Source organism: Grammomys surdaster, unplaced genomic scaffold, assembly GCF_004785775.1.
Source record: "Grammomys surdaster isolate TR1022 unplaced genomic scaffold, NIH_TR_1.0 335, whole genome shotgun sequence".
Lineage (NCBI taxonomy): Eukaryota > Metazoa > Chordata > Mammalia > Rodentia > Muridae > Grammomys > Grammomys surdaster.
The window spans coordinates 419,911-434,471 of NW_021604754.1; the positions used below are offsets into that span (position 1 = coordinate 419,911).

Here is a 14,561-nt window from a genome sequence, read left to right on the forward strand (position 1 = left end):
ATTATGCAAATACCTTCCCCAGTGCAACTGTTCAGGAAAATGTGGCAGTCTGCTGAGAGTCAATATGAATGATTTACATACTGGTCTGCATTGAGCAATACTTCATGCATGGCCACTGATTTCCTTCACTTAATTGAAAAGTATCCAATTATCCTAAATATAATTAGGTTGACTATTAAGGAAATGAAGTATTGAATGAAAATATTAAACAGTATGTTACTACTTAGGGTCCGCCTCTAGAATATAAGAATTTATATTGAACCTTACCTTGGCTACAAATAAAAAGAAGTTAAAATATTTTTGGACAATTTTATTAGAAGAGCAGTATCTCACATTTCTTCGATGCAACATTGAAGTCATAATTTTAAAAGTTAAGCTCAATTAAAATTTTACATTTTTTGTTATTTGATGTTATCAATGAATAGAAAGATAAAGCACAGTTGAAGATAATTTTTGAAGCACTTCGTTGTTAATGAACCATCATCAGTCATCTAGGACTACTAACATTATAATAATAATAATATGAATAAATTCAATTAATTTTGTAATTAGCAAAAAACATTTTTATTAAGTTGGACAAATACAGAATGGTCAGCCTTGAAACCATATACACAGAAAAAAAAAAACAAACTCAAAGCAAGCTTTATTTATGTGTGCATGTGTGTGGGTGAGTGTGTGTGCACGTGCACGCACATGCCCATGTAAGTATGCACATACATATATAGAATAAGTATAATTAAAGATACGAGACTATCAATTAAAGATAAGAGACTATCAAGTATACAAGTAGGGTAGCATGGGAGGAATTTAAGGAAAGGTAGCCAGGAAGGGCTGGAGAGAGAAAGAGGAGGGGAAACTGATGTAATTCTATCACAATTAAATACATTTTTAAAAAACATAAAATGTTTAAAATTTTTAAATTGTACAGAGTGCAAACCAGTACATATAAAGATGCTGAACATCATTTGTCATTGGTAAATCTCAGTTAAAGCTTCAGTAGGCCACCATTACGTGCTTAAAGATGGCCAAAGTTAAGCTGTGTTACTTATCTGGGACTCAAGCAGAAATTTTTCAGAATAATTGTGAGTAGACATTGTGATTGCCTAAACATCTAGATATCTTCTGTCTACCTAGGACACACTACAGACTCCTTACCAGAGCTCTTTAACACATTCCTAAATACCTAAGGGTCTATGTTCTCACTGAGAAGTACCACCTAGTTATGAATAGGCATTTATTAGCATATGGGTTGAATCTCATTATGCAAATAATTTCCCCTATGAAGTCCTTTAACGGAATCAGGCAGTCTGTTCAGAGTCAGCATGAGTGATTAACATGAGGGTTTCTTAGACTTCCTAAACCTATAAATAAAATGGCGTGTGTATGTATTTGTGTGTGTGTGTGTGTGTGTGTGTGTGTGTGTGAATTTTTTGGTGGAAAAGAGAGATGCCTATTTGGAAGAAAGGCATCTAATATCCAGTTAAGTATCTACAGTTGCCAATAGACTAGTAGGGCCGAATTGAACAAAAGGCTGACAAAAGCAACCCTGAAGCCACTGTATATGATTAAATGGAAAAAAAAAAAAAACTTCCCATGAAAGAGAAATTGACTACTGATTATTGACCACTGATTATTAGGAAGTATACAGGGAAATCAATGTCATGTGAAATTGTTGAAAGGCCATTCTTTGAGAAAATTCACAAATGGTAAAGTATAAACAAGTTAGCATTCTATATCTAAAATAAATGGATTTAAATTTCAAAAAAAGATCAGACTAAATCAAACCTATAGTTAACAAGAGCAGGACTATGTAAAATTGATAAATAAATAATAAACTAGATGTGCAGAAAAATGAAAGTTAGAACCAAAGAAACCGTATAACCTTGAATACATTAGAGAAAAAAGGGACACTAAAATAACATATATTTCTTAATAACAATAAAGAAATGCCAAACAGTAATGGAATGAAAGATTCTAATTCATAAAGGAAAGCAACTTTTATTCCAGAAAGAGGATTAAGTGAACACATTCATAGTTATATGAAAATGAGAATCTCAAGTCAGCAGTCAGGATGCTGAGGTGAGGGCAATCTGTCATATAGAGTAAGTTCTAAAATTCTTGAGCTAGTCTCCATCCCTCTCTCTTTCTCTCTCCTCCTCATTTAGCTCTCAAACCTTACAAAGACAAAGAAAAAGCTCTCACTAAAAAAATTAGTAATAAACATTAAAAACCTAATTCAGAAAGAGGACATGAGGCAACAGTAAATAAATATTGCTTTTAAACCTATTTCAAAATAATTTTTAAAACTTATTAGTATATATTTATTATTTATGAAGTGGTAGATTTCGTGATGATACTTTTGGGGTTTTAGTTTTTAATGTCTATATGTGTATCTGTGTGTAGGTATATATGCATGAATGTAGTTAGTCAGGAAGAAAGTATCAGATCCCCTGGGGCTGAAGTTGTAGGAAGTTGTGAGTTCACCAAGAACGAAATTTTGGTCTCTTTCAAGAGTAGTACATGCTCACAATCCCTGAACCATCTCTCTATCAATGATATTTTCATTCATATACTTTTTACTACATATATTCTCTTTGTTTTAAACTTATTTTATCTATTGCAACTTCCTATCCTTCCTAATCATTTCTAGCTCCATCTATGACACCTTATCCAAGTTTTGATGACAGCAGGCATTCAACAGGATGCCTTCTGTATAGAATTATATGCTGCTAAACAGTAAAGTATGAAGACGAAAAGAGGAAGGTTTTAGGAAAAACATACAACTATGAGTCTCTCCAATGTGCCTTTATTTATCACTAATTTCGACAAAGGAAAATCTATATGCCATTGTCTCCAGTGTTTTCGATCAAAGAGAAATTATTTTCTATCCTTTACCAGAGTTTAGGACATTTCATATCTCAAAACATCCTAACTATCACATGTATGCCTTACCTATAAATTGGTGGGTTAGAATAGAAAATACAAAATTAATACCACTCACCTTCAATAGTCATTACATAGAGTAGGCATCATCAAGGATAGTAGAAGACAGTATTTTTAGTAGACCAAGAGGATTTACTAAACAGCCACGAAAATAACTTAACTTCAGAAAATAAGGAATGAAACATTGAACTTATGATCATTGCCACTTTTTGTGGAGACGAAAAGAGGAAGGTTTTAGGAAAAACATACAACTATGAGTCTCTCCAATGTGCCTTTATTTATCACTAATTAGCTGTTTCCAACCCACTCTCTAATCCCTAAAGCTCTTGTAGTCATGTGATTTAGAGGATGCTGAGTATGTAAGAATAAGAGAAGGAAAACAAACACATAGCAGACACTTTCTTCCAGATCTAGGACAGAATCCCCAAATTAAACACATTCATCATATTGCTATTTCTGCTAGGAAATGTATAAATAATTCACTGAGTGAGATAAATAAATACTATAAATAACTTCATATTCATCCAGACCTGATTTCACTACCAAGAAAGCTAGATCAGGTACTGGTACCAAGTGAGGTATGAAAAATTCTGATTTTTTAAATTGTTTGCTAAAGTTTGTGGATCTGTGTTATGATCAGGGAAGAGGGTTTAACTATAGTCCATATTTTCTCAGGTTTTAGAAAAAGTACTTACTGAACCTTCTACCACAGAACATCAATTATCTTCTTTCCCCAGTGTAGTCAAAACTACCTTTAATGGAAGTTTAAAAAACAAACAATTTAATGATGCTGTTCTTCTTTATACAGTTTCATCGTCTATCCATGTATCACATTAGTTATACTCATACTGATTTAGTAAAATAAATATAACAAAATTATGTAAATAGGACAAAATAATATATACTTATATATTAAATAAACACAATATTTAATGAAATATTAATATAACTAAGTTTCAGTTTCATTATCCCTATTATATATTATTGTTTAGTGTAAACTTACCTGGCCCCTCCCATTACTTTTCCTTTTCCAGGGAATAGAAAGAACATCAAAGCGTCTACGGAAAGTCTTTTCCCATTTTATCTTGTTTTGCTTGAATCTTCAAAGTTACTCTGAGCATGACAAAGTGTCAGATAAGCATCATTGTAACATATATGTTCTCTGGTTTATATTTCTGGTATATAAAGATTTATAAGTACCTAAGTACCTAAGCCAAGGAATCTGCAACAATCCTATATCTATGGTGGAAGAACCTCTCTGGGCCCTAAGCATTTTCTCCCCCAAAAGAACACAAGTAGATAGGTCTCATCAAGTGAATTTTAATACTTCAACCTTGGTACTAGAATTCTTTTAGAATTCCTTGGATGATGACCACCTCCTCCTACTCTTAGGAGGAAACCAATGCACCGAACATTATACCCCTTCCCAAACTGCCTGACTAGCACAGGGAAGAACAAAGCCATTCCTTCAAGAAAGAGTTATTCTTTAGTCTTGTTTAATCCAAAAGGGTACAAGGCTTAGATGCAGAAAGTATCAACCTGTGATCTAGTTTGGGGTGGGTGTGCCAGACTCAGTGCTGGTTTCCTAGAAGCTGGATAAGACACAGTACACTTTTCTGAGAGTAGAATTTTTTGGTTACGAAGCTCATTTCTCATGCTTAATGGGCCTGTCTTCTCCCTGGAGGAATTAAGCACATCCTTGAGATTAATTGAGCACACGGGGTCAAACATGAAATGGTACAGTTTTGTGATAGGACAATTACCTTGGACACAGGGTAATTTTTTTATGATACTCTTTGAAGTTCTGGTTAAACTTAAACTGAGGTCATTGTCCTATAAAGTTTCTTAAATTCTAAAACTCTAGAAAAATGTGTCTCTTCCAGTAAAGATCTTATGCTAGGCATCATGGCATTAGGAAGTAATGACATACAGGTTCTTGAGAATTTGTGACAATTCACATTGACTATATATGATGTGTTTTAGTATGTATGTTTTTCACTGTTTTGTTTTTATGCCTTTATTTGTCTTTATGCCTTTATGTCTTTATACCTTTATTGCTAAATGTCTTTTTTTTAATTAAATAATTTATTTATTTTTTCTCAAATAGTAATTCATTCACACAGGGGTTATAAACACAGAAAGGCAGGATGTGGGGAAGGGGATGACACTGAAGTGTGGGTGTTCAGGGGGAATACAGATATCTTTCAGAACCGGGTATCGGCTGGGTGAAGGTTCAGGGGACAGGTCACTATGACTCTGCCTATGACTCACTTGTCCTTATCTAAGTTGGTATTGTCTGCCAAGGCTACCTATTTACAAGGCCTATGACTACTCGGGCTGGTAAATTTCCACAAAAGCTGCCTGTTTACAATAGCTTATAGCCATCTGTTTCAATGTTTTTTCATAGAGACCCAAGACTTGGTGTTAATATACATGTATGACAGGCCTATTGCTGATTTTAGGCCTATGGCTGATTTTAGGCCTTCAGTGTGTAATCAGGGCTGCGAGACAGGGTTTCTCTGTGTAGCCCTGGCTGTTCTGGAACTCATTCTGTAGACCAGGCTGGCCTCGAACTCAGAAATCCGCCTGTCTCTGCCTCCCAAGTGCTGGGATTAAATGCATGCGCCTCCACTGCCCAGAGAATGCTTGAATTTTAAGGGAGGAGAAAGCCTGAAGACCCTGGAATCTTACTCAGAGCCATCCTGGTATAGAAAGAGCCAGGTACCACTGTGGAGATTAGGAATATTCCTCTCCTGGATGAGCTTACTATATTAAGGCCAGCATTTTGTTGTGCTATATATATATATGCTTTTATTTACTTGAAGGAACCCACTGTTTTCAATCTTTGATGTTTGAAATTTATTTAAAAGAAAATGGAAACAGGCTATTAAGATAAAAACACGATTCCATTTCTTCTTGGCTTCCGTATTCCTTAAATGTTTTGCTCCTGGAGGGTGAGACTGGTTTCTGAGCATGGCATTTGGAGTCTGGAGTCAAATTTTGATTCCAACAGCAACTAATTATTAATCTAGACTTGTATAAGCTCTAAACTTCTCAATTCATAGGTGAAATTATATCACCCCCCCAGCGTTTTGTGATGATTAATTGGTTAATTAGAGAAAATAATGAGTGTGAGATGTATAGAATGTAATAGACATCCAGCAAAAGCTAAACCCCCAGCCATGCTTGTCTCTTTTGTGAGCAATGAAACTCTAATGAGGACATAACTTAATTTAATGCTAATACTATCACCTCTTTCTTAATCAGTTCCTCTTAATGCAAAAGCTGACATGGAACTCGGGTTTCCCCTCTGGATCTACTCCCTAATTTCTCAAGTAAGGTTGGTAGATTATGTTTAACTTCTGATGTCCTTCAAAATCTAGATGTCACTGGCTTCTTCCTAACCTTTTGCGAATGCAGGGAAATAAGTGCATTTGGAGAGCCGCATAGTGCCGCCCCCTTAAGATGGCGCTGGTCTCCGCCTTCCGTCACCTGTTGGAGAGGACTCTTAGGAGTAAACAAGTCCTTATTTGGCTGTGGCTGGTTATCTGGCTTGTCTGTGTGTGTGTGTGTGTGTGTGTGTGTACCTATCTGCTGTTGCCACATGGCAGACGGGGGTAGGCTAGTCCTAGAGTACTTAAGCCTAGGAGACACTTCCCCCGGGGTCAGAAGTCAGAAGATTGTTCAAGGGTCCTGAATAAACTGCTTGGAGAAGAGCTCGCTCTATGTCTTACTTGCTGGTTGAGGGTGGACGCGACAAGTACAGTTCATTCCAGCTATCAAATGCTCTCCTCTGGTGAAAGGGAGAATGTGCTGAAATGTTTGGGGTTACTAGGGGGAAACTATTCCACAGTTCCTTCTCTATGAAAGGTATTCGTCTGGTTTTGTCAGTTGCAGAGCCTGATGCTGCCATAGGCCTCCTTATTATAGTCACTCCTGGCCCTCTGTGGTATAAGCTCTGCATCCACAGATTCAGCCAACCATGGATAGAAACTGTTTAGAAAAGCGATTACAACTATATTAAACGTGTGTGTGTTCCTCATTCTCTGAGCAATACAATATAAAATATACTTTCATATCTTGTATATCAACAAGTTTTAGTAGCCATTCTACAAAATTCTGGGGACCAAAAATGGTTTGACTCTTAGAATTTTAGATGTCTCCATATATATAGTGAGGCATAAAAAAGATGAGACCCAAACTAAGCCCAAATTCTGTTTTGTTTCTTTGCACACAGAACCCAAAGTTAATTTTATACACTATTTTTTGTACCCACATTTTGACTGCAAACCATCACACCTGTGTGATATGAAGTTTCCCCTCATGACATAATGTTTACTCTCAGAAAGTTTCATATTTTGCAATGTTTCATAATTAAGACATTTTGATTATGTATAGTGTATCAGAGATACATATTGGTTATATATAAATACTACACCATTTTCTATTAAGGACTTGATTTTTAGTACCTGCCTGAATGATTCCTGGATCCAGGAATTTCCCATGAGACAACTATATGACTATTGCTATCATGATTGTTACCAATCTTACTGTTCTATGTCTACCCTTCCACAATGAGAGAAGAAAAGTAGGTACTTTATACAATAATAAACATATAGGTCAATCGCAGAAAGAATCACACACACACACACACACACACACACTCCTAATTATTGTATCACTCACAGTTTATGCTCCATCCTACTCTGATCAGCCCTCTCTACTCACCCACTTGCTGTCTTTTCTGAGATGCATACCAGTATTAATACTTCAAGATCATCAGGAATCAAAATTCTAACTACCATTTCTACCATCACTGAAGAGCACCCTTGTGAGCTGTTACCTGATAAGAATGCCTTGAGAAGTGATGTACCAGATGATCTATCTGTCTGGTGTCATCTGGCTTGGCTGTGCCATCAATTTAGAAGAATGAAAGTATTGTCCAGTGGGGCAAATTTTTGACCAATGGGAGATCAGAGGGACCTTTAGTTCCTTTACTTTTTCTCCAAGTCTTCTTTACACCCGGTGATTCTTCTCAGATGCAATTCCTTCATCTCTCCAGAAATGTCCTAGAATAACCAAGAAAGCAAGAATTTCGGTTAATCAATGTTATCACCTGGGTAGCCACATTCCTTTTTTTTTTTTGGGCTCCTATAATTACATTCCTTGACATAGATTACAGTCCTTGGGAAGCAGACTCTGAATAAAGAAAATCTATTGGCATGTATAATTGTGGATTATTCCTACCAGTAAAAGAAGAAGAAAAAAACATAATGTGAGCAGAAAATTATAGCTGAGTTTAATAAGAACACAATAGAGTAAACATAGTGACAGAGCACAAAATTATGACCTCAGTACCATCCACTCCTTGCTCAATTTATTATTGATGTTGCCAACTGTCCAGGTTTCCATAGTTACAGATCAGCCATAAGTTACTACATCTTCCCTGAATAATCCACTGGGTGTCAAGTTGTCTATAATCATCCTCCAAGCCTTATTTTCTAATTCTAAGATAGTCATTTTCATAGAAATAAACATATGTTTTAATATATTTGACTTTCCTGCTCACAAGAGAGATGCACATTTGAAATAGTGTTTAATTCACTGGCATGAGATATCAAACAATATTTCATAAAACCAAAGGGACCCATTTTACTGTAAAAAGTACTAGAAATGGTATAGGACTATTGACAAATATAATCCAGAAAGTGCTAGCCTCAAAGAGCAATGCATGAGGCCCGTTGAAGTCTCTGCTGGAGAATATACTCAGAGTAATACTGTGTTGAGAGGTTCAAATGACCCGAATGACCTATTTTTCTTTTGACTTATGACAAAAGTCAGGAGAAATAACTTAGCCATGGTATGAAATGTAATATATAGTTCTCTGAACTGAAATCCTGAGGAAGCAGATTGAGACGGTGACCAACATGAAGGATGTTTAGGCATGATCTTGAATAAGGATGGTTGTAGGGACAGTGGGTTAGGTAAAGAAAGGATGCTAGGATGCTCAACAATTGAGACTTCAGCTAGCTCCATGGTGACTCAAATTTTCCTGACCCTTCGAAGTTGCTTTGACTAAAACAAGGAGTCCTGGCCATTGTACTGCTCTTCTGTTGAGTCTGTTTGTAGATAGTTCCAAGAAGGCTGTGTTACTAGCTAAAGCATCTCTGCCTTCACCCAAGGAGATACCTGAAAAATGCCCCCATCTCAGGATTACCTCCAGTTGCTCCTATACCTAAGAGAGTGGCCTTATCACTTCTGACGTGAGATCTGGAAGACACATCACTAAACATACCTTCCTTTTCAGCTTTGTTACTTTGTTTTTTACCCTCAATTTTTTCAGATTTCACAGCCAGAAAAAAATATTAACAGATACGAATTTCCCCCCTTGTTTTCTTTCTAGGGACATAGATTAAGCAACCAAAAAGAAATATATGTTTCTTTTCTGGGTGTGGGAGCAAGGATAAGTTTCATGGCTTTAAGTAGACTTGCTCCAAGATGGAACTCTCTACTATGAATAGTCAAAAGAGTACTAAGGACAATCACAGTTCATTCTCTCTGTCTCTGTCTCTCTGTCTCTGTCTCTCTCTCTCTCACACACACACACCTACACACACACACACACACATACACACACACATACACCTACACACACACATACACACACCTACACACACACATACACACACACACCTACACACACACATACACACACATACACAGACACACACACACATACACAGACACACACACACATACACAGACACACACATACACACACACATACACACACACACATACACACATACACACACATACAGATACACACATACACACACACATGATGCATGAATGATCCACCAGGATACTTGGTTTTAGCCCCCTCCACTATCTATTAAGTTGATAGACACCTGGGTCTTTCATATTTAGTTCAAAGTTTAACGCGTATATTTACATCTCATTTTTCTGACATATAAATATATCAGGAATCTTTTAAAGAATGGAATGTATATGACAGCACTTTGTAAAACTCACAAGATCCCTCCAGACAAAATAAAGTCCAATAAAGTCCTTCTCCACTTTATTTTCTAGCAAATACATTTAATGGTGTAAGATGGATACTATACTCCAAAGACCATTTGTCAGGGTGTTGCAATTCATGATTACTTGCAATATGGTGATGCTACAACACTTATATAAGCTACCAATTCAAATTATTTGTTCTTGCTCCCTGCCAGGTTTCTTGGTATTTGCTCCTGAGAGTAATGGTTCTTCTCCCAGAAAGGCTGTTTAATCTTTCAGAGAAGCAACAGATCGGAGTGTTGCCTTGGCAACATTACCACTTAAATTTCTGAGTGAGGTCTCATGGGTTAAGCTCATGGGCAAACAGGTAAATAAGAGAATGGCAATGAACAGAAAAAGGAAGGAAAGCTATTGAGAAGGTCAATGAAAGGGGAGAGTGCAATAGGAAGTCTAGAATCCAACAAGGTTTGGCTCTGGTTAAATATACATTTATCTCTCCACTGAAGAACACAAGAGTTATGCACTATAACAGATAGTTTAACCATCCCTGTGCCAGTTCTACCTGTGATATGCCATTCTGCTTTCTCTCCTCCTTCCTTTTGACATAACCAATGGCTTGCCTCAGAGGTTTGCAAATGTCTCACTTGTAACCGGTATGTGAGATAGTGATGCTCATTATTAATACACTAAAAATGTAGCCCATTAACTTAAATCTTATAATTAAAAAGACCTTCATTTTTACTAAGGACAGGAAAATTAGACTGTGACCCACTCTTGCTTAATTAGTCCCTGATTTCTGCCACGATTTAATTCTGCCCATCTTTTGAAACACATCATTTTAAAAATGAAATAACATAGAGTCCTTGAGCAATCTCAGGGGAAGAACAGGGTAAAATCTTTTTTGTAAAAGGCAAAAAAAAAAGTAATGGAAAAATAATTAGAGGAAACATTACTGACATACTAAAACTAAAACAAACCATATGCTGTAGTAGAGAAAGTTTTCTAGAACCCTGGATAAAAGTTACAAAGATGGGTTTTGTCTAGACCTAGAGGGCTAGACTGGGCTGACCTGGTCTCTCAGGGATGCAGCCTCCCTGACCCCAATGCAATAGATGGTTTTCTGGTCCTCAGGGGCAGTCACTGAATTTGAAAATGAGCCAGCAGCAATTACAGGAATGTTGGGCACTGACCTACTTTCCAGTTTTGTGAACCAGTAAATCTAATGCAGTTCTCTCTTTTCAATAACACAGATTTCATTGATTTTTTTCAAACAATTCAATACCAGCCACCCTGACCAAGGCAATACTGAACAATCTAAGCAGTTCTATTATATGCAGTCACATAGACAACAAAATATGACCTTCTACAATATAATCCTTATGGAGTCTATGCATTCACTTGGAAAGAAAATGTCTAAAATCACCATAGTGACAGAGTGCCAATTATAATCCATCAATTGAAGAGAAATGGCAAGATCCCATAAAGCCAAACCTAGGGGCTAGATAAATGGCAAACATTTTAAGGAAGAGAACAATTAAATGTAAATTCTGAATGAAATAGAGAATCATAAAACATTGCATGTAGAAAGGACTTCAGAAATAGAACAGTTATACCACTGCAGAACTGAGTAGAATAGACAGATTCATTTAACCAATGAGTGCAGGACATCCAAAAGGATCTAGCCCATGTTAAAGTGAGTTGTAATCCAAGAATAAAAAAAAAAAACCATAAAGTGAAAACTTTGTGTCAGTCACCCTAAAATACACCTTATAAATATTCCATAAACTTCATGACATGAGACCAGCCTATAACTGTGACATTGAGTGTCAGTGTGAAAAACAGTTTTCTTCATGGTCAGAGGTGAATGATGATCAGTTTATCACTGAGGATGATTGATTTATATTTAATAGAAAGGTTTTCCATCTAGATTAACCTGATTACATTCATTAAAAAAAAACTCAAGAGCCTGTGATCATTCTGAGTCAGTTCATATTTATTGTATCCATGGTCTTAGATAAATTTTATGGAACTTTCCAGCTTAATAAGTTATGTTATACTTATATAGCAGCTGTGTCAAAGTAAGAGAGAGGATGAGTCTGAGAGTGTAGAAAACGTCATATATAGCTTTCTGGTGTGAACTACTATTCATTAGTTCCTTTGTCTATTCACTTATTGATGTAGCCAGCAGTTCTACATTGAAAAGGATAAAGGAATGACCCAGTTCAAAATCTTCTACTGCCATGCATGCTGTGGACCAAAGAGTTACTCATTGGCATCTCTGGAGAACTTGCTAAAAATATAGATACAGATTAACAAGAACCTCATGTTTCTCCCTGAGGGTATATTAAAAGTCTGGGAGAATGCTAAGCCTTACACACATTTAAAGCATTTATCACATAACACTGATATCCACTCTGTGATTGTCCTTAAAAAGCTACTGTTGGATAGATTTACTTTTTAACTGAGTCTCCTAGAGATATAGCATAGAGAATTTTAGTTAGCTATTAAAATGTAGAACTGGTAGTCCCTACCCATATATTCTGATTCCAGTTTCACCTCATAGAATATAATCAATTTTTTCTTTTTTTTTTTTTTTACATTTGAGAGCTTTTATTCTTATGTGAATAAAGTATCGGGCTTTCGTTGTTGGGAAACGAAAATCAAGCTAGTTTTATTTCTTGCATTTGAAGTAGTCTTCAATTAGCATCCTTAACATACCACAGCCAGGTTTATAGGTCCCCTCTCTTGCTTTCACAGATGCCTAATTTGATCTTCATGCTCAGCACCAAGCTCCTCCACCAACTTGACACACAAAGGCTCATCACAATTGGGTTCAAGCACGGACTTGCCTAAGGCTTTGGAGGCTTTGCATGATCCTCATGCTGGGCCCTCTTGGATGACGGCAGTCTTCAGTGCTCCTGTTAGGCAGTATTAGCATTCATTTTACCTCCAGCAATAACACCTGCCTTGGCCATAGTAGCAGGTATTGGGGAAGCTGAATCTTGGACACACTTGAGTGTCTGTATGACTTGCTGACAGCAGGGGAAGACAGCTCATCAGCTACTTTCAACATTTTTAAATAAGACATTTTAAATTAAACATTTTTAAACTGTCTATTTTTAAAATAAGAGTAAAATAAAGCTACTTTCTTCAGAAATTAAAAAAAAACAGAATCTATTATTAACCATCCTTAGTATAGACTATGAGTTCCACATACTTTAATTATATATTGTTTTTCCACTTTTTCCCAGGGACATGACCACCTGAAATGAAAGCTACATTTCCTGTCTTTGCAGTTGGGGAAGGCTCTGACTAGGTTTTGGCTAGTGGTATTCAAAAGGAACTGTTTGGTACAATTGGAAAATATTCTTGAACAAAGGGTAAACTACTACCCTGGTTCTTTCTGGCCATACTGTTTGTTGTGAGAATTGGAGCTTCAATATCAATCTCAAACCATGGGTTAGGGCCAAAAGCTGAGGGTGGCTGAGCAACCTAGTGGCCTTGACATACCACCAGAATTCTTTAAGAAGAAAACCTCTCACTTAAAGGTACTAATACTGGGAATTGAGTTTTATGTTGCTGAGCCCAACCTTAACTAATACACATTTCAATGGTTGGCACATCACATCTTCATTAGACGTTGTAAATGAGAAATTATTTCAACACCTGAAGACCAAACTACAACAGACGATTCCATAGGCTCAAGGTTTTGAGACATTTTGGCAAGAGTTCTATGTAAAGTATATCCTTCCCGTGGCATGGCAACATCATTTTTCTTTAAAAAAGTTACTGGACAGACATCATTTCCACCATCGCCTATATAAACAATCTGTGTATATCTCACTCCCTTTTGTAACTGTTTATCTATAAATTCTCCCAAAACTATATTTTTGCAAAGATTCTTTGGGCACCTAGTGCAAGAATGACTATGACAGTTTTTCACTGTGAGAAAACCATTGCTGTCAAAAGATGGTGGATTGGTAAACACATTATCAAAGACATCATGAAAAGCAGCAGTTTCTAAAACCCAATCTATGAAGATGGAATTTGAATCCGAAATGATGATGCAGTCAAACCTGTCCTTGTTCATCCTCAGGAAGCTGAGAAGTTCTATCATCCCTGAGGTGGAGGGCAGTGACGTCACTGCCCTCTTCAGTTCATCTTCTTTTACCCCCTCATCTTTCAAATACTTAAAGACTCTGCCCATAAATTCTGTCCAAAGCCCCTTTTGGTAAGAATCTTGTAGCTCAATGGGAAGCTTTTTGTCTGGAGCACACTGTACAATCCAGGTGTCACTGTTGTCATCTATGATTGTATTGTCAAAGTCAAACACCAACAAAACTTTCATGGTTCCACTAACAGACTTGGGTTACCAGGTTCTGAAGTTCAGTCCATTATCACAATGGTGTGAATGGCAGTGTTCAGGCTGGCATGATGGCTGGAGGAGCTGAGTACTGTATCTCATTCCAAAGGCAAACAGAAGACTGTCTTCTAGGCAGTTAGGAGGATGGTCCATCAATTTATTCTTAAATTTAATGATCATGTAGTCTAGTCTTTGTATCCCTTCAACTCAATGCTTAGCTGAACTATTTACT

The 14,561-nt window shown here is 36.6% G+C and overlaps 1 protein-coding gene across 1 annotated transcript; it reads right to left on the bottom strand.

The window, feature by feature from the left end:
• Nucleotides 1-13,588: 13,588 nt before the first annotated feature.
• LOC114630296 (pyridoxal phosphate phosphatase PHOSPHO2-like) lies at nt 13,589-14,345 on the bottom strand. Its single transcript, XM_028778423.1, has one exon. It carries the CDS (start codon nt 14,312-14,314, stop codon nt 13,589-13,591), a length of 726 nt encoding a protein of 241 aa, XP_028634256.1. The 5' UTR covers nt 14,315-14,345.
• Between the last annotated feature and the right edge of the window lie 216 nt (nt 14,346-14,561).

What these genes read in the sequence shown, in the direction of transcription:
- LOC114630296 (XM_028778423.1), bottom strand. Translation starts at nt 14,314, where the DNA reads ATGAAAGTTTTGTTGGTGTTTGACTTTGACAATACAATCATAGATGAC.